The sequence below is a fragment of the Schistosoma haematobium genome, chromosome 5 (assembly GCF_000699445.3).
Source record: "Schistosoma haematobium chromosome 5, whole genome shotgun sequence".
NCBI lineage: Eukaryota > Metazoa > Platyhelminthes > Trematoda > Strigeidida > Schistosomatidae > Schistosoma > Schistosoma haematobium.
This window is the reverse complement of record NC_067200.1, coordinates 11,770,989-11,798,278: the sequence shown is the minus strand read 5'-3', so window position 1 is coordinate 11,798,278 and position 27,290 is coordinate 11,770,989. Positions and strand designations below refer to the sequence as shown.

The 27,290-nt window shown below is 33.8% G+C and overlaps 2 protein-coding genes across 3 annotated transcripts in view; one reads left to right on the top strand and one right to left on the bottom strand.

Annotated features, from left to right (window-relative positions):
* ADAMTS3_1 (A disintegrin and metalloproteinase with thrombospondin motifs 3) overlaps window positions 1–6,798 on the top strand; it is a 41,875-nt gene extending 35,077 nt beyond the window's left edge. For both annotated transcript variants that reach the window (XM_051217490.1, XM_051217491.1), the window contains 4 exons: window positions 1,389–1,500; window positions 4,275–4,367; window positions 5,561–5,748; window positions 6,465–6,798. In XM_051217490.1, coding sequence (XP_051064902.1) covers window positions 1,389–1,500; window positions 4,275–4,367; window positions 5,561–5,748; window positions 6,465–6,548 — 477 coding nt within the window. In that variant the 3' untranslated portion in view covers window positions 6,549–6,798. The remainder of the gene's footprint in view (window positions 1–1,388; window positions 1,501–4,274; window positions 4,368–5,560; window positions 5,749–6,464) is intronic.
* Window positions 6,799–10,815: 4,017 nt separating this feature from the next.
* Window positions 10,816–27,290, bottom strand: part of MS3_00009155 (uncharacterized protein) — a 72,839-nt gene continuing 56,364 nt past the window's right edge. The window contains exons 23-30 of the mRNA XM_051217488.1: window positions 26,384–26,884; window positions 22,232–22,425; window positions 21,241–21,361; window positions 18,436–18,635; window positions 16,340–16,483; window positions 14,886–14,987; window positions 12,021–12,155; window positions 10,816–11,140 (exon numbers count right to left, since the gene is read on the bottom strand). Of these exons, the coding sequence (XP_051064900.1) occupies window positions 11,048–11,140; window positions 12,021–12,155; window positions 14,886–14,987; window positions 16,340–16,483; window positions 18,436–18,635; window positions 21,241–21,361; window positions 22,232–22,425; window positions 26,384–26,884 (1,490 nt within the window). The 3' untranslated portion in view covers window positions 10,816–11,047. The remainder of the gene's footprint in view (window positions 11,141–12,020; window positions 12,156–14,885; window positions 14,988–16,339; window positions 16,484–18,435; window positions 18,636–21,240; window positions 21,362–22,231; window positions 22,426–26,383; window positions 26,885–27,290) is intronic.

The following is a 27,290-nucleotide window of genomic DNA, read 5'->3' as shown; positions in this document are numbered from 1 at the left end:
CAACCTTTTTTGATCTGGTCTGATTCTTGCTCCCATATTTATTCATGATTTTTCTGATTGGGTAATAAATTGGATCGATATCAATTTGTTCACTCTTTGTTACTTGGACTGAGTACCAAGATTCCAAAAATTCTCTGGTATTCTTAATATTCGCTGTATCCAATATTCAACACTTTTTCAGTCAAATATATATCCACAGTTGTCCGCATGGATTAATATAAGTAAAAATACACAGAGACATTTGACAGTTAAGTGAGCGATTATGAAAATGAAGATGAAGAAAGTATCCACTTTGTCTGATATAATGCTTATAGCAATTGTAGTAAAAACAACTAATCAAATTCTTGATCAATGAAACGAGCTACTAGACGCTTGTGGAAAAATTCTTAAGGATCACTTTTGTTTGGAGGTTGTGTTAAAGACATTGTTCAGATGGATGATGAAAGTTTTATTATTAAACCGCTAATTCTAAAGAGCGGAACTTCATCAAAACCTTCAAGATTAATTTAATGTACTTTTAATCGATGTATAGATAACTTCAAATAATATTTCCAATTATATATATATCGGCTAATATTATCTCCAACGTTTTTATTGTCCAATAATTATATTACACCCATCTGTCTCTGTCATGTTTACATTTATTCAGTTAGGAAATGTTAAATATTGGAGTGTAATTTTTACCAAAGATTTCATTTGAAGTATCTTTAGTTGTTCACGCCATTCATCTATAAATATTTCAGTATATTGTAGCACAGTCTAAAATGTATAATAGAAAATACAAATAATAATATAGTTTAAAGTTTGAAATGGAATTCATGATGAAGATATGTTACAGTGTGTACTAGGCACTCATTAAATGAACGGAACAGTGACCTTCAGGATCAGATGAAGTACATTTATTGATCATTGAAAATAGTACGAATAACCGAAATCCTACTTCTTTTTCTGTGATAACAAGGTTTTCCATCAACTTCTTTAGTATATATGATATTCTATTTTTGAATAAAGTTTTTGAAATAAATATATAAACATTCTAAGAACATTTATTAAGTCTAGACGTAGCATTTACATGGAATGAATAAAATTCCCATATCAGTGATACAAATCAATTGGTACTGAACTTAAAGTTGAAGTACTTTTCCTCGAAAATTTCAGCAATACAAGACCGAAGATCCTGGGTTTGATCCCCGATAGCCTGGTCGTGAATATGCATTATCGATAATTCTCCTACTAGGGTGTAATAGCCATCCAGTGGTTCTCGGTTTTCGATGATCGTCTAGCTAAGATGGATTCATGATTTAAACTCTAAAATGTAGTGTTTCGTAACTGAACAGTTATTTAAATTTCAGGGTAACCTTATGGGTTTTTTAATATTTTTTGTATAGAATTTCGATTGCCTTGGTCAGGTGAATGGCACAGCTAGAAGAGATCAATGTGGAGTTTGTCAGGGGAATAATTCAACTTGTAGTTTTATACAACATAGAATTCAACGAGTTCGTAAGTATTTTTTTATGTGTTACGGACGATTGATATTCTTCTAATACAAAGAGGAACTAATGTGAACTCTATGAATCAAGTGATAGATACATGACGTTTTAACAGTTATCCCAATGTCATGGAATCTAGGGAAAATATAGGAGTTTAGAAAACTCTTTGTATTTAAAAAGGTTAGAGAAATCCGAACTAAGAAGGTGCAGCTTCATGTATATGGTTACTAATATACATTGACCTTGAGATACAACAAAATTAACAGACTAAAAGTGATAACAACCAATCAGATAAGAGCGAAATTACCATGGAAGTATAAATTTAAAAAGTGCTATCATGGCACACCTTACTGATTAGAACTATTATTTATTAATATGGAAACTAGATAATCTGAGCTCTCCTTATCAGAAACATTGTGTACATTGTTTTTCTAAATATGATCATCATTTTCAATGAAAACAGGGGAACTGAAATTGATTGATTTCAGTACACATATTGAACATTGAGAACTTTCACATAGCACGTATTGAAAACTTCCGATAATGATGGAATTTTAGTGAAAATATTTGATCAGATGCATCATCTTACCAATCCGTTAAATTTAAAACGTTTCTTTTATTTGGGTGACACTTTTAACGTTGCATCGTGAGAAAAATTCAAAGGGTGATAAATTAAAAGTCTTGTCAGTGTTAACGTTTCCCACCAATTTCAACTAATATCCCAGTATTGTGACATCGGTTTATCTAATGTTCATTTTATTCTCGTTTAACTGATAAAAGCTTATCTCTAAGGTGTACAAGCAGTGGTAATGAAATTCCCGTGAGGTATATCAGGTACATAATATATGTAGTGTCAGTTATTATTTTAAGCCCATAATATATCTTATTCTAGTTTTCGGACAAACCAATCTATTCATTCTACTTGAGTCATACTTTGACCTTGTTAATTATTCGCTTATCACAGTCTTGACTGTTTTTATGTGAGCGTATATGTGTGTACACTTCATATCCATGTCTCATCACGTGTCTGTAGTTTATTTTGTCTGCCTATAAATATTGCGTAACGCCTGGCTAGAAATGGAGTTGGCTTACCAGCCATCTCCACTACGCGTCATTTCGCTTTGTTCTATCGCATTCACTTTACGTACAAAATATGTGTATTCAAGGTCCATTCTCGTTAATTGACTTATCTAAATTCCGTTATTGACTAACGTGATTTAAGTCGATAATTGTATACGAGGGTAGGTGATAACGAACATTCGTACGATCTAAATAGAGTCAGATTCACGAGCCACTAAAGATATCTATACTTTGGATCTATCTTACACTTTTGACGCTGCTGAAAATAAACATATTTTCTTGTTCAGTTATCTAAGGCTCGTGGGATTGAAGCGTAAGACAGGAGAGCAGTTGTTTAAATTTATTCCGAGTATTGATTAGCTCGTCTAGACCATATATCTAGTAACAATGTATTTTGGCAAACCAATGACATGACAAATATGAGATAACAGCCAGGAGTAACACTACATCACTATCGGTCCAGAATACAATTTCTGACATTTACTCGTCTGACCGCCAGGATAGAGAACAACCCAGAAAGCAGATAACTTCTAATTATGCAGTTCAAATTTATGGACTATTCATAAAATAATATAGAACGAAATCCTGAACATAACTGCGACATAAGTGGAAGAAAGCCGATTGATAGGTCTGTAATGAATCAACGATAATTTTGGAAGTGTAGAACATATCAGTGATTTCTGTGTTTAAAAAGATCCTACAAGTAGGAGAGTACAATATTTAATAATTATACGGCAAAAATATAAACAATAAATTCAGATAGGGCTTTTCCGAATGTTCAACTTTGTCGAATATTTATCTCCCTAGTAAGATGTACATAAAATGTATTGAGAAATATTGACTACTCTATTTTTCTGTTGGAGGGCATGTAGTTAGTCTGTTTGATAGTAAAAAACGTTCCCCGGATGATGAAAACTCTTCAAAATCTTTGAGACCATGTACAATCCCGACTGATAACAAGACTGGCAGATAGCAAATGATTGAGGTAATTAATTAATTGACAATGACTTAGTAAAAATAAGCTGTATAGCAACAGATTGTATCAAAGAGGAAGTTTACCATACGAGGAAAATATTTTCTTTAGAAAATACAGTAGACCAGTTACTTAATAGTCATACAATTCAAAATACAATTTATTATTCTATGTAGGTAGTCCTACAAGTTCAGTTTCCGTCGTCTCCAATATATATAAACTCGTATTTAATAATTTCATTACCCTAACCGTTTCGATTAGATAGACTTTTACGCGTAAATTAATTGACTTTTATATCAGTAATTTTGGATGATGTTAGATCTTCTTCGAGAAATAAATCTGCTAACTAGAATGTTTCTTAACTTCGATAACTGGTTATTATCTCCAGTTATTAGTCAGTAACACGTATGATAGATCTTGTTCATCACTCTAGATGACTTAAGCTATTATTCTGAAAGCTTTTAGTCACATCGCAAAATAGTTGGTAACCGGATAATGTTAAGATGTTCTATAATACATTGAGAAAACTATTGTTATTAAGTGAAATAATTCAGACTGATACTGATACTAAAACTATAATCAGGAAATTTTTGATTGAGACAACATGGCCTTTTCATTTGTAAACTTTTGAACCGCCCTACTTCATCAGCTATTTCCTTTGTAAGCATTTCCATTATTCATTCATTAAATAGGGGAAGTTCTAATTAGTTTCTTTTTGTAATCCATCTTAGTTCCAATGAATGAAGAATATCGTATGTTATACGTGATTCCACGATATGCAAGACATTTAAAAATTTCAAAGAATTATGGTAATCATGTATTAGGTAAGTTGTGAATTTCCTTCATTCATTCATTGATTCATTCATTTTGTAATCGGTAGGATCAATTTTTCGAATAGCGAATGTGTTGTATTTTATGGTTCGATTCAGTTATGATAAACACTTCCTACGGTAAATCAAACCCAATATGTAGTAGAGTAACCTTAAATGAATAGGAAATTTCAATGACCCTAGTAAATAACACTGTATTCAAATCATAGGCATACATACTATTTTTATTTCTAACTCAGTCAAGAACATGTTGGATGAGATGTTGAGAACGCGCTTAATAAACTTCAACAAATAGTATAACTCGTTTTTAAAATCTTATCTATCATTTGATCTTGAAATAAAATGGCACAGGCACGCGATTTGCCTATACTCACCTTAGGTCATCAGAATGAATTGCTTATTAAAGGCTACCGAAGACAATGGAATCTTTAGATTATTAGACTTGAACTGATGAAATAAAAAAATTCAATAGTATATCCTGCCGGACAATCCATCAAATGTATAACATGAGTACAAGATACATTAGCCAAAATACGGCTAAGTGAAAAGAGTGACCAGATTGATAAATCACTACATTCAATAAAAAAAGTAGTTAATCAACCAATGTCATTGAGGTCTAGGCAAATAGTTGGAAGTAGTCTCCACGGTTTATGAACCGTTATAACTCAATAATCACTAGAGAACAAACTAACATGACATTGGTCAACACTCAGTCAAACAGGAACTCAGTTATGACTAGACAACCTCAGTGGTAATATCAAAAGCTGTGAAACTGACTGAATTGGATTAGAAATCCACAGTATATATCGGTCCCCTTCAGAGTACAAGTACACCTAATTGATCACTACCAATTAGCATGAAACAGTTTTGGCGTTTCTTGTCCGTACTTCCAGTTACACAAAAACTCAGTATTTCCCCATGAACCGCATAATCCTATCAGTGCGAAAAACAAGCATGATGTCAGCCATTACCTAGTATTCAATCATTTGTAAAAGAGGAAGAAACACCATAGTACATCAACTAGGGGGCCGATCCTAAAATGACCATGCTTTAATTTGAGACCGCTCATTTTCATACCATCTTCATTACATACAAGTTAATACACTGAAGACCGAACCCCATGAATATCAAGTCACTAATTAATTATTCTACTGAACATTGTAAATGTTTATTTTGTCATTCTTTAGGCCTATTCGACATGCAACATTTCCAATTCTTTCTAAAAGGTGATGAATTAGAACTGGGTACGAAATTAAGACGTGTTTATTTTGCAACAGAGTTTGTATTTGATCCAGGGAATCCAATGAGTAATTCACCCGACAGTTTTGTTCAAATTCACACAAAAGGAACAATTTATGGGGATGTTGCTATTCAAGTATGTTGATTATCAATTATAACCATCATTTTTACAACGTATGTTATTAAAACGATTTTACTCAATTGCTTGCAAATGATAAAGTATCTTAGTAATGATCTATTTGTAAAAATCATAGTACACCACCGACCTTAAGGAAATTTAATTACAGACATCAAATGATGTCATCAAATCTCTTATTAAAACCCAATTACTCTTATTGCTTAGTATTCCTGGGCACTACTTCACTCGACAAGTCCACAAATCAGAACACAGATCAACAGGAACTTAATCACATCCGAAATAAACAAGGTTGAATGGAAGTAGGAATTAAAATAAGAAGAATGGTACTTAATTTATAGATACATATCCACTTTACCGTTATAAGTATTATCAGAAAGGGGTTTTGTGGAGATTGTAGTAATTTAGTAGTTGGATTCATGAGTCACTTAAAGCTAGACCACCGTGGAAAACCTGAAAGCACTGGACGACTGTTTCGTCCTATTGTGGGATCCCTTAGCAGTGCGCATCCGACAATAAAAGCATCTTACATGGTATTGATTAATTCAACGGTGATAATGTACTTTTATCAATTCATTGTTTGTTTGTTCAAATTAGTACTGAAGACTATTTTTGTCATTCAGCTTATTTTCATGCCATCATTCAATAAACAATTTTAATTTTAAATGGTCTATTCCCGAATACCTTATTATTTTCTTGTTTGCTTCTTTTTTTAGGCCAGAAATCTAAATATTAATGAAGATCTCGATCCCTTAGATGTGGAAATAAGCTATGTCCTACCATTAAGTAATGATCTCTAACTCCTGGAAATTGTTAACAAAGCTGCAAATATACTTAAATATTATTTCAGAAGTAGAAAAATATAACAAAATATCTTTTGGTCATTTGTAGACCAACGTTTGATACATTACAATTATTATTGCGATATGTACAACGTGGATAATCTAGTCTTTTAAAGTACACATTATTCAAATAAACTTTTCCATACTGGTATCAGAAGGGGTTTTGTGGAGATTGTAGTAGTTTCAATAGTTGAGATCATGAGTCGATTGAAGCTAGACAACCATGGGCAACCTGGAAGCACTGGACGGCCGATTTGTCCTATTATGGGACTCCTCAGCAGTGCACACTCACGACCCCGCCCCGCGAGATCCGAACCCAGGACCTGTCGGTCTCGCGCGTGAGCGCTTAACCACTAGACCACTGAACCGGCATCCAACAGTGTTAATGTTTAACTTCAACTAATCCACGGAATTGAGCGACACATCCACCACTGTCATCAGTGAGTTACTATCTCACAACTGACCCGGTTGCTTAGATAACCTCTGAGAATCTTAAGTACAATCGTAAATTCCTTCGCATACTATGGTAGACCTTAAAAATCTATGGGACATGTTCATTGCTTCAATAAGCGTTATCACAGAATAGATTTCAATACACATTTCCAACAAACACTAAATTTTCTAGAATGAATGAGTATTTAACAACTTTCTATATTTATTTATCGATTTTCCTTATAGCTCATACTAACCACACCTCATAACATAAAATCAGTTAAGTATACAGGGGGTAAGGATGTTTTAGAATCAGTACATTCGAATCTGCATACATAAGTAGAATAAATTGTAAGTGTTATAACTTGTGGCTTTGTGCCCCAATCAATGCACAACGTATTGATCTCACCGATTGGAGAACAGGGAATTATCGACCGAACCAATGACGCATAAAACAAGTACGAGCAGCCTGGAGTCCTTATCGGTCCTGCTTCCCTGCTAGCTCTGCCTGTTAATTCCAGAACACCAATCTCAGCCTCGGGATATGAATCACGTATTTCAGACATACTGGGTTTATATACAAACCAAACGTACCACTTCGTACCATAAAATAGAAAGTAACATTTGTACAAGATCTAGCCAAAAAGTGGCTATGAATGTGGGAGACGGTAATTCATAGTCTGGGCATAACTCAAGAATGGTAAATCGTATAATAGTAGTTCATAGGTCAAAATAAAGCTTATAAGAAGAACACGAAAATGAATAGTTGATTTATTTAACAACTATACGTTAAAAATATACGTACAGTATTAGTCCAGAAAGAGATCCCAACAGTCACCATTTATTATTCTCATCGGGATATAACAGTACGCTTTGGTATGTAGACACCGTTAGGTGTGATCGATAAACGAACACACCAATGACAACATTAGACGCCCCCCACCACACTAACTCTCTTTGACCTTGCATGACAATGCCTTGTTTATTAATCAATCATAAGTTTTGTTTGTCATAAACGATACTAGGTTTGTTAACTCATTATTCTTACCTCTAGTGGATGTTCAGTATGTTAATTATGCCTCTTCATCCCTGTTTATTAAACTGAAATAATTATTTTCTGTACACTAACAGTGTTAATTTACATTTTAGAAACAGATAAAGTTTATCAAGCCAAATAGCGTACTTATTCTAACTTTGGTTAAGTAAGACTCTGTGCTCAACAGTCTGGGAGTAGTTTAGAATTTCGTCTTGGGAAATTACTTCCTAGAAAATTTCAAACGGTAAAATCGATATACCTAATGAAATGACTTTCAATAAGTACTATGATTCTGATGGGATTCTGTAGTTGTCACCTCATCATCTGGGAGATTATAACGAGGACCAATTTGGAAGACATGAACTCAGAACCAAATGCCTGACAGGATTAGTGTTAGCCAAGTTACGTGTAACCCAGTTGCAAAAAGAAATTGAACTAGAAAGTTACGTCTCTAGAGAACCGAACGTCCCGGTCAATCAGTAAACGACAGTGAGAATGCAATACTAGAAATTTTGTATTTACCAAAGAGAGAAGATGCGATGGTACACTAATAACTTACTGGGATTTTATTAGAAACTTCGAAACATATATTGGATTTATAGCTAAGTTGAATTACTTAATCTAGTATTGTGACGGAGGATCGCTACGTGTCTTCATTGTACTATGCTGGAACCGGAGGTAGGTTATCGCCAAGTTTTAAAGTCTTTGGAGGAATCGTTTGATTAAAGACACGTCGCGCGCACATTTATTGACAACTACTGAAATTACCAACTGATGTTCAATAAGAGTGGCTAAAGGTGCTCATGAGATTATTAAGAGAGGTTGAGAGCCTTTGTTTGGCTATCTTACTGAGTTTGCTAAGGAACAGGTTGATATGACTAATACCAGATCTGGCCTACATGATAACCGTGGTAGTAATGGTGACCATAGAGATGTTGGTATCGTAAAGGGAAAATCTAGTGCACATTACAACACAGTAAGGATATCCCATACAAGTACTGGTGATAACAATGTTCCCTTACATGACGGCTATGGTTACCGTAGTTCATCTTGTTTGAAGTGCTCAGAGAATCATTCTTTAGACCAGGGCTAGAAGTTTGAAGATAAGGATGTTAGTGAAAAGAAAGGATTTGTTCTTAAGCAGAAGTTGTGTAAAGTTTGTTCAAAGGCGAACCATGTAGCGGAAAAATGTCAGTCACCAAGACCATACTTGGTTTAAGGGTGCGGTTGGCGGTACCATACTCTGCTTCATATGAAGTGGGGGGCGGACGAACGCTTCAGGACGTTCATGTCATCGCTTATCAGTGTAGAGAAACAGAAGACGGAGCTGAAAAGCACAAAAATTACGCTCGGGAAGGAGTCGCGTTAGCTATAATTCTTATACTATTAAATCATGGCAAGGAGGTCATTCGGATCCGCGCCTTTTTAGATAGTGGATCAGACACTTCTCTCATTGTAGATGACCTGGCCAATGAGCTAGGCCTCGATGAAAAGCCTGAAATAGTGTACTTGAAGACTCGTGATAATAAATCGTCGTCGGTACGCAATGAGGTCGATATAGAATTGCACTCGTTAGATTTTTCGTCGTCTGTTTAGATCCAGGAAGTGTTGACGGCTGAAAGACTACTGTCAGTATACAGAACTGTACCAACGGGATATCAGATAGCGTCTTGGTCCAACTTAAAGGACACAAATTTTCCAGGAGTAGAAAATGAGAATGTCAAGCTGTTAATTGGGTGTAACGCACCAGGCGTACACGAGACGAAAAAGATAGGGATTGGAAAGGCGAATGAGCCGTTCATTACATAAGCCTACTCAGAGGGCATTATCCTTGTGTGATCGTGAAAAGGAGTCATTAAATCGATTAACAGCTCCGTTCTTTCTCACTTGGTTGATAGTGAACATCAAGTTAAAATAGATGAAGGCTTCTCTGTTTTATATCAAGTTCCAGACGATCTACCTAAAGGAACTAGATTACGGCTCCTCTATATATCTGAAGCCATCTGGATCAATTCCAGAAAATTAGACTTATGTATCCAGGAGAGATATATCCAACCTCTATGTTTACTTTGGTCCACGACTGGAGCACCAGATACCTAAACTGTGTATAACAGACTTATTGTTATTACCTCGTATTATTACATATTATATACACACAACGCTATTGTAATTACAATTGTTACCTCGATTAAGAAGGCGAAATTCTCCTACTATGCATTTTATTCACATGGCATACTATGTTACTATCATAGTGATGATAATTTAACACTTTACTATGAATCATTCTGACCTTTGTTAAATAACTTTTCTAATTTACAAGTAACACTTTTTCGAAGTGTTTATGACGTAACAGATGCAAACGTTCACCATTTTCAACACAACATTGTCAAATTCATCATGAGGCGTCATAACTCTTCTAAATGAAGATCTTCTAACTCCCAGGGCAGAGTTTAAATAGCTTGAATTATTTTCCTGGTTGGCGTTTTTTTAGCGGGTTAATTTTCTAAGGGATGGGGTTGCTAACCCCATGCCGAACCCTCCTCATTTATCGCCTGGGACCGACAGTGGCCCCAAAGGGGCTCCAGATCGTTAAACTTCATGGTTAACGTCGCGTGCTGATCTTATGTCCAACAGACTGAACACAGTATAATTAGTATTGTATTGTAGTGTCGACTTTAAAATTTGTTTTCACTCAGATATATTACCCATGCTAATAGATTAGATTTAGTCAGCCTACTAATTTTGAAAACTCTAAAAGTCATTTGAAATTTATTTATGAAAACAAAAGGGAATAGGAGTTGGATAATAATAATAATAATGATTTTTGGTGATACGTGACAAAGAAACAATGAAAATATATATTAAGAAGTTTTCGAGGAACCGACGACTTATGCTGTTATTCACTTTATATAATACTGATTATAGCTGTTAGTATTATTAGAAGTAGTGATGGTGTGTTCATGATTCCTCGTGTAATTTTGTGCACATTTTACGAACTGGCATGATCTTCAGTTTCTTCTACAAGGATATCATCAGTTTGTTGTTTCCAAAATGCTCGATGTATAAAAACTTGTCTAGGTAGCTGAGGAAAATCAAAATATGGGGATGGGGAAGGAAATGGGAATAAAACATGCCAGTAGGTTATTAAAGTCATTGACTATTTTATAACTTACGCTTCAGAGTATTTTTGATGAGAAAATGTAGGTAGTATTACTAGACGTCACTCAAAACATGTATAGCTCCAAGATAAGTCAGTGAATACATATGTGCTTAGTTGGTAAGTATACTGACACAGACACGTAAAATATTCCTCTTCTTAATAGTCTAAAATTGATAATCAGCTCTAAACATTGATCTAAATAGTTTCATTATGTACTAACCATCTGCATAGATAAGTAACAACGTTTATAAAGAGTTAGCTTGAAGGAGTTTTGTGTGGTTTGATTCTTAAATTGTATCGGTTACCGATTGACCTCAGTTGGGCTACTATTGAAACTCAAGGAGCAATAAGTGCCTGTTTTGGCCTACTACGAGAATCTTGAGCAGCGTATATCAATGAGTCCTTCAGAAAAGTTGAAAATAGGATCCTCAAATTTCTCGGCAAACACTTAGCTTTTAGAAATAATGGTTCAGCATCCAAAGGTGTAATTCTCAATTCAACCAATTCGTGGTAAATGTTTGAACTATATCGGTCACGACTTCTACTAGATCTTCAGAAACACGGTTAGTAAGCTGGTTATTACAATCTTGTTGAAGGAACCTAAATACTCTTGGTTCAATCCTAGGAGCAGTCATGAATATTCACTATCATAGGGTCCCGTACAAGGACGAAACAAATGTTCAGTGATTGTTAATTTTCAATGATACTCTAAATCAGATCAATTACAAACAAATTAAACCCGTATTACACTTTATTGTTATAATTACTACTAATGATAATGACATTGTTGATAAAAACTTACACGATGGAATTGTCTCATACTTGCAGTTCTATACCATTGTATGCCTTTATATAAAACCAATGATATAAATCCACATATAATTAGAATGGATATAGTTATCAATATAAAAATGTAACTGTTCAGTTTGTAAATATGCTGAAACAAGAATATCAAGGATAGAACGAAAGAAAGAAAGAATGGTGTTAGTAATTATATTGAAGAGTTTTAATTCTGTTCCCTATTCAAATTGCTATAACTATTTTTATGATTAATATTTAACAGAATACAGGATTCAGTAGATAGAACCATAGATTATAACTATTAGTGTAATTGACGACGCTCATTTAATCGTACTTGTGGTTCGTAAGCTGAATGTATATGCGTAAAAAGTGACGAGTCTCAAATAGCACTAAACGGAAATCCTGAATTCCTTTGATAGCCATAATTCATTTATTCTAAAGTCTTAAGATAAAATGACAATATCAAAACAATCCGTACATGATGAACGCATATCAAGAGTGATTGATCAAAATTCAGTTCCATATATGATCCGTAGGATTATTCAAACATTAACTGCTGTTGATATAAATAGGCACACGTTTAGCAGTATGTACACAACAGATTTCGACGTATGAAAACTAGATCTTATTTGGTTCAGTTTGATCAATAGAAAGTCTTGGATCTAGGTTTTGCGTTATTTTACAATTATCTAGTTAGTTTATTTGTATTATTTTTGGAAAATTTTATCTCCGTGATATTCGCTTTCATATCATTCACTGCCTCAGTCTTCGAAATTATTTTCTCATGTAGGGCTGAGGTATTTACGGTGATTAATTTACATTCTCGTTATTATCTTGATGATTGTAATCATATCTAGTTAGCATGAAACTTAGATCAAAGATTTCTTCCTCTGATCAAATCCAAACAGTTGTACATAAAAAATGGGCTGTGATCATTTTGATTTGATCAATAAAAGTCGATCAGTATTAAAGACTAGAAAATATTGTATTTAATACTACTCTGTTGTTAATCAGCGTGAACTAGATCCTCTCAGGAATATTTTGCCTGAAAATATTTGTCTAAAACTAATCGTAGTACAGGGTATGAGAATAACTTATTTCAACTATTTCATAAGGAAACATGATAAAATTATATTAAACTGACGGGATTGAGCTCACCAATCGCAATTAAGATGGTACCTTGCGGATTTTCATGTGACAAGAACAACACAATGCAACGTTACTTGTAGGCTATTGTTAATGAAGTGAAAACTGGTGATATTTAGTTTCCAAACTGTTTGAAATTGGTTTCTTTAATTATATACTACGCAACCAAACGGTGAATATGACATGGTGCTCGAGTCAAATTACATGAAATATCTACTGTTGATGTAGACTCTGTCAAAGTTTATATTCATTTATTTAAACACATAAACATTGGTACAAAGGGACACCAAAATATACATGCACCACGCAAAATTTTCGTGAGGGTTGGGATAATCCCCGGCTGCCTGAGCTAAAGCAAGTGGTTTCATTAGGAGACCACTACCCGAGCCTTTGACCCAGAGATCTAATCCAAAAAAGGTGGGGAAACGTTTTTGAGATGTGCTCTCATGGTAGCCAGTGAGCAACAATAAGCTCATACACCGTTTTTTTCCTCAGGATCCAGGAGCTTATATGCACCAGTGGTTTTCAAGAATCCTAAGTAGATGTTCAGTAATCACCAACCTGGTTCAAGTTCCAGAAATTCGGTTTTTGTCATCTTGAGTTTATAAACAACACTCCCACTGTGAGGGGACAGTAAGACATTCCTGACCGTTGTTATATATGCCTGGCTGTACCATAGCATTTGTGAATCAATGTATTATGAACTTTGTATTCTCTCACTCTAACTCTTGACCCGAAATAATTATCCTAAGTAAATAAAAATGTGGCATGGCATCACTGCCTTATAGTTAACATCAATTCATGATGAAAACTTCAACCTTAATTTATAATTCCAACACATAATTCTAACTTCTATTATTTAACCCAGACATTTAAGCAATATAGCTGATATCAACTAGTGATGAGAACCTTAACTCTAACTCATAACACTAGTCCAACTCCTAATATGTAACTATAATATATTTAACATGTATTAGTTCATTATTAATCATAACAATATCAGCATTCCACAGTAGTTTTCATTGCATTTTATCATTGATTGCTTTATAACTAAACAGTGTTTCTTGACTGATGACTGACTGACTGATTGATTGATTACGGTGAAAATTTTTTGTAAGCTTATATTCTTTTAATATACATTTCATTATTTGAATAGACTGCTACTCTAGATTCTAAGTTATGTCGAAGTCAAACAGTCATGTTTGATAAATCTATTCTATGTAAATACTGATGTCTTAAATTGAATATAATGTGTGTTCAGTCAATCAATTGCGGTCTGCTTGAACATACGGGCTATCTGTTCGTACCATATAGATATTTCAACATGTTATTTAATTATGTTTGTTTTAATATATTATTATGACTATTAATCGTATAATCTATTCAGGTACGTTTCTGAAAACTGTACAACCTTTCGTTGTACAAGTTAAAAAAATGCTCAATCATAGGTATCGTGGTTGTTGACAATATGCATCGAAAAGAATGTATATTATTTAGATGTCGATTTAACTGGACTGCTCACTTCTAACTGGCGACTACTCAATATGTTATCGTCAGGATCGACCAAGAAGTAAGAAACGGAAAAATTTTGAATTACTTCGTGCTGAGAAAATCAAACGTCTTCGTTATATTTAATCAAAACCAGAAGTCATTCCATTTTTCAAATCAATTCAGTCTTTTTTTAACATCCACTATTCAAAATTCAACATTTTGAACTTACCACAGTACGTTTTAATGGATTGGATAAATAGTATAGTTCACCATTGACAAATTTCACAGTTTCAAATTGAGCTAGGTGACCATCGATCATAAGTGTACCATTCTGTTATAAAAAAAAAACACAAGCATCACAGATATTTTTACTCAATCAATTTAACTACTTACGAGTAGTTTCATAAAATAGACAAGTTTTTAGACATTTGGTTGGTTCACAAAATAAAAAATATTCGTAACATAGTGAATGTATTTATCTAACTGACCTATAAAAGAATTGGGGTTAATAAAAACATAGTTTCATAGGAGTCATAAAAGAAATTTGTGCCAATGAGTTAACCAACTCAACTCTTTACTAATAAAGAACTAATTAACACGTTGATACTCACAACTTGGACAAAATCAGTGATATATCTTACCACGATATTTGAATTTTATTCAATCATTCAAAGCTATCTTATAGTCTAATAGGTTAGCAAAAGCGATTCATTCTTATTAACCAGTAGCATCCGGAATACGGATTAGGCTAAAAGGTGCTTCCAAAATAGATGGATTATAATATTATTTCATTGAGTTTTACTTAACAGTGTTCTAGTGTTGATGATATATAGTTCAATCAGTATGTGTGTGTAACACTGAGTCTATGAAACTAAATGTCGATATTAAATAGTTTACATGAGATCATTTTGCCCCAAGTTTCTTTTGATATACATCAATTTCAGTAAATAAATAGAATGAAGTGTAATTATTTGTGATTCATATTGAATGAATTACTGGAAATCAAACAAAAACTAAACAATTTATAGAAAATTTGATAGTTGTGATCATGAGTCAGTTAGAGCTAGACCACCACAAAAAACCTGGAAGCACTAGACGACCGTTTCGTCCTACTGTGGGGCTCCTCAACAGTGCACATCCACGGTCCCGCCTCGCGAGATTCGAGCCCAGCACCGTTCGCTCCAAGCTCCATCGCATCAACCGCTGAGTTACTGGGTCCAGGTAGCCATTGGCTTGTGCAATGAGATGAACTTTATATTCATTCTCGTATTGTTTGTTTGAATCTTCCGGTTGATGTTCAGGTCTGTAATTGATAAGTACAGTGTAGTCATTGGATTAAATGACTTGTTCTAACTGTTCAGTGTATGTGATAATGAAATATTCAACTACCGTATAATAACTGTGAACGATTTTAATGCTCAGTAATCACCATCTATTAGAAATTTCAACCAAAAGATACAGAGAGAAATAGTTCTTTCAAAGTTATGAATAATTCTAGTTTAATAAATACTGTATAGAATACTCCAAGGATTAATTCTATTCAAATCAGTTGTATATAAAATTAGTCAGTAGATTAAATGGTCCCTTTCAATCAATAAACCTTACTTGTGTTATATAGATAACTATTATTTGGAATATAAATCAGATTTACTTTGTATATATCAAATCTATTACGTCACTTACCATGGGATATACTTCAATCACAGTATTATTTTCAGTGATTAACTTAATCGGTGCCTGAACTGTAGCATATTTAAGTTCATTTATAGTCAAGGGTTTTGATCGTACAACTATGTGCTCTTTAACATCTGTGCAACTTCGAATTATCTGTAAAATAATAAACAATAATGAAATACAAGTATGTTATTTTCATTTGTGCTATCAAACCTATAATGCCATGCCTTGTGTTTCACTTTTTGTTCAATATATATATTACTATTTATTATTAGTCAATAGTTTAAGTTGTATTTAGTCATTTATATTTCTCTGAACTATACCGAATGGCATCAACTTTGTTGTCATTTAGCATTTTATTTTGCTTTGTTGTTTCTCTCTTAGTTTAACCCCTTTAAGTGTGCTAACCTTTACAAATTCTTTTTCCATAACTAAGGCTTTTACCTTCTTTAAACTTATTATCTAATCGGTTAGCTGATAACTTGAGTTTCGCGAATTCTTAGTAATTCGTTCTATCATAGTTTTTAAAGCGGATTTCATGTAAAATTAAAATCAGAAGTAAGGATAAAGTGCTATAAACTATAAATTCTTGTGCAATACATTTCGTGCTAGATTTAGAAAATTCAGTTGTCCTCAGCATGAACTCGATTTTAGATTGAATGGAAGATCTTCCTATTATGATGGGATAGATATAATACTAACAATCATCCAGTCAGTTTAAGTCGAGCTGACTCATGATCTTAACCATTGGAATTACTATAATATCCACAAAACCCATCTGATATTATTCAACATATGCTCACTAGTGACTGGCTTCATGAGGTATATCCTGGAGTTCTAGTAAGAAGTAGTGACCAGTGGAGTTCAACCACGTCTGTTGTGAGATAGTAACTCACTGAAGACAATGGTGGTGTTATGGATGCAGAATAATGTGCCAATCATTATCATGTTAAGCCTAGTGATGTCCTTGGACGTTAAATGAACATTTCCTATTGGCCATTATTTACTTCATCCGTTAAATATTGTACAAATGTTGTTTTCTATTTTTATGGTACGATGTGCTATGTTTGGTTAGTATATAAATAGAGTATGTCTGAAATACAATGATTCATATCTCAGAGGTTGTGACTTGTGTTCTGGACTCAACTGACTGGGCTAGACAGGGGAGCGAGACCAATCGAGACTCTAGGCCGTCCGTACGTGTTTACATGTCATTGAATCGATCGATAAGTACGCTGCTCTCTAATTTTTCCAGTCAAGGACACAACAATTAGCACAGGGTAAAAATCGACCCAATTTAAAGTCATAACAGGTGGATATGTCGCTCAGTTTCGTGGTTAAGTTGAAGTTAAACATTAACACCATTGGATGCCGGCTCAGTGGTCTAGTGGTTAAGTGCTCGCGCGCGAAACCAGTAGGTCCTGGGTTGGAATCTCGCAGGGGGCGAGGTCGTGGATGCTCACTGCTGAGGAGTCCCACAATAGGACTAAACGGCCGTCCAGTGCTTCCAGGTTGTCTATGGTGGTCTAGCTCCAACTGACTCATGATCTCAACCATTGAGATTACGATAATATCCACAAAACTCATCTGATATGTTTCAATATATGATAATTTGTGTTAATCACTTAATGGTTATCATGTGATATGTCACAATTAAGAAATCAATGTATTAATACAACGATATGGTTAATTAATCATTCATCTGTTATTCGGTTTGGTATCACATTCATCAATCAGTTATGTAGAAATTATAATTTCTTATTTATAGTGATGTGTGGTTAAGTAATCAACGTGTATATTTCAATAAGATTTTGAGTTTTAATGTTTGGTTTTTTAGCCTGATTTATTCGTTTCCCGACTGGAATATTGAGGATGGAAGGAGGAGGTCATGAGACCAATAGGATTTAAGACGTTGATATCATAGTTATGAGCTAAGAAGAAGGTCATTTGTCTGACAGACATGAGATTTACTCGTAATTAATGAACTGTATATCTCATGATTCAGTTAATTGAACGTGTGTAAGGATGAGAATCACAATTGATGTGAATAATAAATATTAATAATGATAATAATAACAAGAATGGTATCAATGAACATTACTTACATTGGATGGGACAAATATGTAAAAGTATTTTGGTGGATTCAATGTTCTCAAAGCTAATTGTGTTTCTGATGAGAGACAATGATCATGATCTACAATAAATTGAGGTAAATCTTTTTCTTGTTCCAATGTTTTATATACATCCAAGTGACAACGTGTACCAGATAGTATTGTCCCTTCAATACAAACACATTCAGTGATACCTAAAATGAATATTGTAATGTTAGAATTTTGTGGCGTAGGAATGCATAAATAAATAATTATATACACTTATTGATCAAACATCTTTTTAAGATATGATAAAGAAGACTAGGCTAGTCAAATGAAACTTAAGTATTTATCTATTATCTGCTGAATTACTTTTAACCATTTATAGATTGCAAGTTAATTAATTAAAGTCTGTTACTGAGCTTTGAGTGTTGGTAGGCGGCCTATGCTCCTCCACGAGGAGTAACAGGTGTAAGTAAGTAAGTGAATGAGCTTTGATACGGATTTTCATACTAAAAACAGGTAAATACAACGTTGTATTCCTGAATATCACCCTGATGAGGCAGTTAAAGATAGTCTTGTTCTAATCTTTAATTCTAATAGATATTTTGAATGGTACAATACGATGTGGTTATTGACTCAAATGATAACATCATGTGCCGATGTTGTTCAAGTTAGATATTTGGAAAGTTAGAAGAAATAAGCTGACAAGAAATCTTATCACACAGAATAAAACACAATCTGTATGATATGTGGAACCTATTCAAGGTATTCGAATTTGGTATCTTATCAAGCAGAATTAGTTAGGTGCATAAACCACTAGGTGACAAGTTAGATGTTGTTAAGTTTGTCTTACATTGTTCCTACTCGTTCCCTTTCTACTCTTTTACATATTGTCTTAAACTACTTATTTACATTTAGTAAGCAGTTTATTCCCAACGATTTTCACACTTATGTTGTAACTCAAGTTGTACTGTAATATTCTGAAATGTTCACATATACTTATAACGTTTATTGTACTTATCATTGTATTTATCATTATAATTACTGTATCTTAATCGCTGTAGCCGTTATCCACAGTTTTGTGCACTTGTTTAAACGCAATGGTTTCCATATTGTTTGCTCTAGGTTCGGGTTTCGGTTGTTCGTAAACTGTTATCAAATTTAGACACAGCTATCAGATGTCCTTTGTACTATCGTATGTTATAATTATTCTTTATGTTACTGTTACAGGAAGCCTTTTTATTTTCATACTTGAAGGACGCGTTTAAACGCCCCAGACACCTAACAAGTTGAAGTTTGTAACTAAATTTTTTTTATTATTCAATAAAGAACCGCTATTGTAGACAAATCGTTGTTTTGGAAACTTCGGTTTTGCGCGTATCTCAATCGGGTGACTTGGACGCTTCGATAGATTTAACAGATGTTATAGCAAGAAGAATTAAAGAGAGATTAAAAATCATGTAATCTACTTTTTTCAGGACATTGTTATTAACAGTTTGGTCATTTGCTTCCATGATTTTGTTTGGTCAATAGACTATTTTCATATATTTTTCCGTCGACAAGTTACGTAATTTTAATAACGAATTCATTACTCTGACGACTGTTATTTTAAATGCCCAACTTTTGGCAATATATTGTATGTAAAGATGGGTAGTGGTTAGTAGTGGAATCCAGGGCGTGCGTTTTGTCCTACCTGTGACTCGTCAACTGGATGCACCTGAATGTACCACTGCTAGCTACCATCCAACTTTATTTATAATGCTTGTGACTTAAGACAATATCGAGGCAGTTTACACAGGATACACATATGCCAATATGACACTGATCAATTGTAGTTCTAAACATCAATAAGAAGATTCACGAAAAAATGCAAAGTGAATTTAACATATTGTAAGTTTTAAATTATTGTGCTTCATAGTTTGTCTGTCTATGTATCTGATCATGCAGCTTTTGGAATATGCCATGTCTTTGGTTTTCGAGGTTTGTCGTACTATCTTCTTCTTATCTCTTTGTCATTGGTTCGTGCAGAAACAGATGTCTGAGAAATCAATCGGTGCTTTAATATCAGATTATTTAGTCATCTATTAGGAGAGTCAGACCACAAGATCAAATCATTTATAATTGGGTTCAGGAGTACTGTCACAAGTTTATATTAGACGGCCCATTGTATCAAGGATGCCAACAAGTTACGAGTCAATTTCTCTTGAACATGTAAAACCAGGATTAGTAAGCATCTCAAATCATCACACAAGATAATGTTTTGTATGTGCTAGGATCCAAAGGGCTTAGAGGTCAACATTCAGACTGAAATATTGAATCTGTTCAGGACAGTGGTATTTTTAATCAAGTTTACTGGAGTCACTTATTGACAGGTGTAAATAACTGTTAGATTTAGCTGGTCTCTCCAAGTTTGTTTCATTTTAATCTTAACAGGAGAACACCACTATCATACAAACTCGTTTAACACTAAGAAACCTATTACTTAAGGTTGATTAAATCACGTGAACTTAGATACCTAAAGTCGTACTGTTTAGTCAAGAACTAAATAGCAATAATATCATTCATTGACATGCTATTATTATTGACACAAATATCAAGTGGGAACCGGTGGAGAAGTAGTGTAAGATGTAAAATAGTCTGTTGTATATGTAATACACACTTACTAGCCAGTTATGACTTGCTTTAGTCGGATATATCAGTTAAAAAGTAACAGTGTAATCTACAATATCACAGATTTACCTCTAAATTTTATACAGTTTTACTAACAATGAAAAAGACGAACTAAAAACATGCTAAAATGCAACTATAATAATTTACCTCTTGGGATATTATGTATACATCTACTGAATGGTTGACATTCTCGTGCAACGCAATCTGATTTACATGAGAAACCGTCACCAACAAATCCTGGACGACAAATACACATATGACTGAGTAACTAGACGAGAAAAAATAAAACAAGGTGATCAAAAACAATATTGAACTGAATAGTTTTAATGTAAGTATTAACTACAGAGTTATTTTCAGGGAATGAGTTGCACTTAGCCATGTTATTTGGAATCTGATTAAAACGGTATTATTATTCATGCTTGATACTTGAACACTTGATAACGACTTTCTAACCGTTTCACAATCTCTCAAAAAACTACAGTTGTGTTCCAGTCAGCGGTATCTTTAAAGAGAAACTTTTTTTCTTGGTTAATTTTGAGATAGTAAACATGGAAGTTTTTAGGTTCCTGTTTCACTTCAACATTTTAGAAGCTTCTGGAAACATATTAAAATCAGTAACAAGGTAGGTAGTTATCCAATAAAGTGATATGTAACCCATTGTTTTTCTCAAGCTCTTAATTGTATTGACTATAACTTGAAAACTTAGAGAAAAAAATTTCTTGTACACTCTCTCAAATGACCTTTCAAATTTACAAATGACATGTTTTAGATATGCCTAAGGATTAATCGATGTGGATGTTCACTATTTTGACATATAACATTGTCTAATTCACCTGTTTTAGTCACTTTAGTACAAAAATTATACATACAGACGTTAGAAGGTGGTCGCACACTACTAGATTCCGGCTAAATGGTCTAGAGGTTAGGAGCTCGATTGTGAGACCTGAAGATTCAAGATTTGATTACCGATAGGGTTTCGGATGCACTCTGCCGAGGTGGTTCATACTAGGACCAAATAGATGTTCAGTGCTTCCTGGTTTTCAGTGGTTGTCTAACTAACGTCAGTACGTGATGTAATCTATGAAAATCTAACAATCACCACAGTTTTAATATACTAAAATAATGATGATAACATTACCTGCTTTTTCTTTAAACTAACACCCAAATGTTCAGCGCATACAGCTGACGGGTCACATAAGTCAGCACATTCATCCGTTAGCGGAGTTATTGGTGCACATACGTAACGTCCATCACCGAAATAACCTGGTTTACAAATACATTCTGCTTGTTTATTTAGTAAACAAAATGCATTCGGTGCACAACCACATAGTCCTGTTCACAATTGAATAACACACATAAATTGACGAAAAAATGAAAAAAGAATCAGTGTATGTAGAATGGCATGTACAATACAATAACTGAAATGAAATATGCAAAATACAACAATCTATATATTTTTAAGGATTACATTAACTAGTGTGAATAAAGTGATGATGTACCCTCATGTAACTCATGGAGTTGTACCTCATGGATAGGACATGTTTTCAGAAAGGGGGGGGTGATAGTCTGGTGAGTATGGATATATTATATGCCTATCCTCATATTTATTCTGAAGCTCAGGCGGTAAGCGAGATATCACGAGCTGGGCAATCTATTAGAAGCCGATAATGCACCTAATCAAAGTTACCCAACCAGCCAAATCGTATGTATACCAATAATTGGTGCAAATAATAAGTTAGTGTGCCAATTAAACTTTTATGCTCATTTCAGTTTTCTGAGTTGCATAGTGAGTTTGTTATACTCTAGGTAATACATTTTGTAAATGAATCTTACAGCAGAACACAATAGTTTACTTTCTATCGAAATATTTATTATTGTTGTAAGTTATGTAGAGTTGTTAACTATCAATATCCATAAACTACCTAAATAATAAATAAACCCATTAGCTAAGTGGATAACGCGATGGTATTTGAAACGAACAGTACTGAGTTCGATCCCCAGAGTGAACATCAACTCTGAGGTGCAGGTACATCCAGCTGAAGAGTCCCAAATATAACGAAACGCACGTCCTGAATTCCACTGCTAGTCACTATCCATCTTTACATACAAATTTAATAGTTGATTTCATGAGTAAATTAAAGCTAGACCACCATGGGAAACCTGGATCTGGTGTGCAGGATCGTGGATGCTCACTAGTGACGAGTCCCATACTAGGACGAAATGGCGTTTAAGTTTATTATTCACGTTTACATAAACATAATATTTCACTGTCAGATCTACACTATAATGTAACTAATCGTAAAGTTTTTCTAGTTCGCTTTCAATTTTTATTTGTAATAACAAAAAGCTTAACTTTCTGTTGAATAGCTATGCTTCAAGTTAGATAAAATAACAGTTCAATGCTTTCTGGTTTCATCGTAACATTTCAATAATGCAATGCGAAGACGAAGGATATCAAAATTCTGTGATATATTTGCACAATACATTACATCATAACAGTTGTCCAATCGCAACTAGTACTTAATGTGAAATTTCAAGGTTAACATTTTATAATAGGTTGATTCAGCCAATCAAGTTATGAAGATTTGAGCGAAGAAATTTCTTTTCAATTAACTTTTCATCATGGCTCTACACTAATATATATACGTTTTACAATAATAATATAATACTCATCGAGTGGATACGTTACGTAATAATTACATAATGACATTTAAATTAACATTGATTAATTGGAAGAAAGAGGATTATTAATATTCAAAGTGATCAAGAAGTTGCTAAGTTGCGTAATGTAAGAAACAAAGAAGGAACAGAATTTTAACGGATGGTCAATAGGATGGTAGTTACGTAAGAATCAAGAGATGAATGTTGAGAAGTTATTAAGTTCAAAAGCAACAGAAATAAAATTACAAAAGTTAAAAAAAAAATTGGAAGAAGTATGAAAAATAGTTCTTTTGAAGGAAATCTTAAACTGATGGCCAGGGCAGGGAAAGTGGTTGTACGAATCTCTTTTGAATGCAAAGGTCAGGTTTGTGAACATGGATTGCGATGGCTTCCGCAATGTGCAAGAGGCGCACTCGTAAACCATGTGGCAAATTAGATGGGATATTGTAGATAACCTTAAAAGCTTTATTCAATTCGACTTGATGACCTGTGTCAACCAAGTGAGAGAGAATAGAACTTTTAATCACTTTTACCTGTCCTTTGTTTAACCACGACGGATGATGTTCAGTAATGCGATGACGGACTTGCCGAATTGTACGCCCAATATAACTGGCTCCACAAGAGCAGTTGAAACGATAGATACACATAGATTTGGCGAATTCAGGCAGTCTGTCTTTGTTGGCTGTTCTTATCTTGGGATAGTTGTAGAAGATTGCATTTAATCTGGCAGCATTAAATGTTTTTTGTACGGCTCTTCTTAGTTTCTGAGTCAAGGTTTCTTCAATGGTGTCATTTATGAATTGTAGTTTTATGAATAGTACCTTCTTATGGATGGTGGGTATCTTTGTCCTTGTTTTCTTCTCCATCATATGTTTGTCGATGAATTTCATGGGATACCCATTCATGCTAAGTAGGTTCCGAATATTATTCAATTCTTCTTCGATGGTGTCTTCAGAGCAAATCATTCTAGCCCGATGTGTCAATGAATACTATAGACAGCTAGATGGAGTTGCCATGGGATCACCATTGGGCCCTCTACTGGCTGATATTTTCCTTGCAGAACTGGAAAACGGACCACTTAAAAACATAATTAGCCGTTTACCAACTTATTATCGCTATATAGACGACACCTTCATAGTACTAGAAAAAGAGAATGATAAGGACAATTTACTTAATACATTTAATAACGTTCATCCATCAATTAATTTTACATCAGAAGATGAACAGAACGACAGCATATCATTTCTAGATGTCCAACTAAAAAGAAGAGCAGATGGAACTTTAAAAAGAGGGGTACACAGAAAATCTGCAGCAGGACAATACACTCATTTCTATAGTGCAGTTCCAATCAGATACAAAAGGAACTTAATAAAAATCTTGACACATCGGGCTAGAATGATTTGCTCTGAAGACACCATCGAAGAAGAATTGAATAATATTCGGAACCTACTTAGCATGAATGGGTATCCCATGAAATTCATCGACAAACATATGATGGAGAAGAAAACAAGGACAAAGATACCCACCATCCATAAGAAGGTACTATTCATAAAACTACAATTCATAAATGACACCATTGAAGAAACCTTGACTCAGAAACTAAGAAGAGCCGTACAAAAACATTTAATGCTGCCAGATTAAATGCAATCTTCTACAACTATCCCAAGATAAGAACAGCCAACAAAGACAGACTGCCTGAATTCGCCAAATCTATGTGTATCTATCGTTTCAACTGCTCTTGTGGAGCCAGTTATATTGGGCGTACAATTCGGCAAGTCCGTCATCGCATTACTGAACATCATCCGTCGTGGTTAAACAAAGGACAGGTAAAAGTGATTAAAAGTTCTATTCTCTCTCACTTGGTTGACAGAGGTCATCAAGTCGAATTGAATAAAGCTTTTAAGGTTATCTACAATATCCCATCTAATTTGCCACATGGTTTACGAGTGCGCCTCTTGCACATTGCGGAAGCCATCGCAATCCATGTTCACAAACCTGACCTTTGCATTCAAAAGAGATTCGTACAACCACTTTCCCTGCCCTGGCCATCAGTTTAAGATTTCCTTCAAAAGAACTATTTTTCATACTTCTTCCAATTTTTTTTTTAACTTTTGTAATTTTATTTCTGTTGCTTTTGAACTTAATAACTTCTCAACATTCATCTCTTGATTCTTACGTAACTACCATCCTATTGACCATCCGTTAAAATTCTGTTCCTTCTTTGTTTCTTACATTACGCAACTTAGCAACTTCTTGATCACTTTGAATATTAATAATCCTCTTTCTTCCAATTAATCAATGTTAATTTAAATGTCATTATGTAATTATTACGTAACGTATCCACTCGATGAGTATTATATTATTATTGTAAAACGTATATATATTAGTGTAGAGCCATGATGAAAAGTTAATTGAAAAGAAATTTCTTCGCTCAATTCGTTCCTTCTTTATTTACCAAATGGCAAAATGGGAATTTTCACTATTATGAAGATTTTCCCATCATCTTATTGGTTGAATTTAATAGTCTAATGAACCAATCCACACATAGTCCGTATTCTACCCTATTTATAACTGAATAATTGACAAAAGAAGTAAATCAAATCAAAACTGACACAATATCACTACTTACTTGCTATTTCATCAATATCTTTTTCAGAAATATTTTGACTTATAGAATAACGTGTACCAAGTATTGATGTAGTATAATCAATTCCTTTGGCTGGATGATAATAGCATAAATAGAGGAGACCTTCACGTTGAGCAAGTGTTTCACGATATAATAGCATATCTTTTTCACTTAATACAGTTGATTTACGATTATTAATCATAGTATTACTATTACTATGTAATGGTGATGTAAGATAGGTGGTAATTTTCTCTCTATCCAATACAGTTCCCGGTACACTAGAACATAAACCGGAACTACTAGCTAAATAAAAACCATCTTTTGATGGTGGTACACGTAACAGTAGAGTTTTATCTTCACGACAACATTGCATAAAATAAACAACATGATTTTCAATATCTTCATGCCAATGACTATTAGGAATTATTTCACCATCTGGTGATATGGAATGTATACTTTTTAGAATGAAACGTGGAATTTTCAATGGAAATTCTCTGGAAGCTTCTAGGAGATAAATCAAATACAAGATCAAATGTTTATTTATTATAGATATTTAAAAGAAGAAATGGTCTAAAAATGAAAATAAAAGTATTCACATTTGTTTAAATGTAGTTAAGGTTATCCCCGACAACTTCTTGGTGTCGTATATGTGTTGTATGGAGAATTTTCGGCCATTTTTTCTTTCGTTTATTTACTGAGTAAGTACTACTTATTGAAGTTGAATTTTCATTAAAACTTTCACTTTAAGAATCTGGAGTTATTTGAAACATCTCAATATAGGATGATAGTTCAATAGTGTTATATCCCAGAGTAGATTAAATCACGAGTAACTTCTGAGAAATATTAATCGACTAACATTATCTATACCTTCTCATGGTATAGATATTCAATAATTAGATTATGTATATTT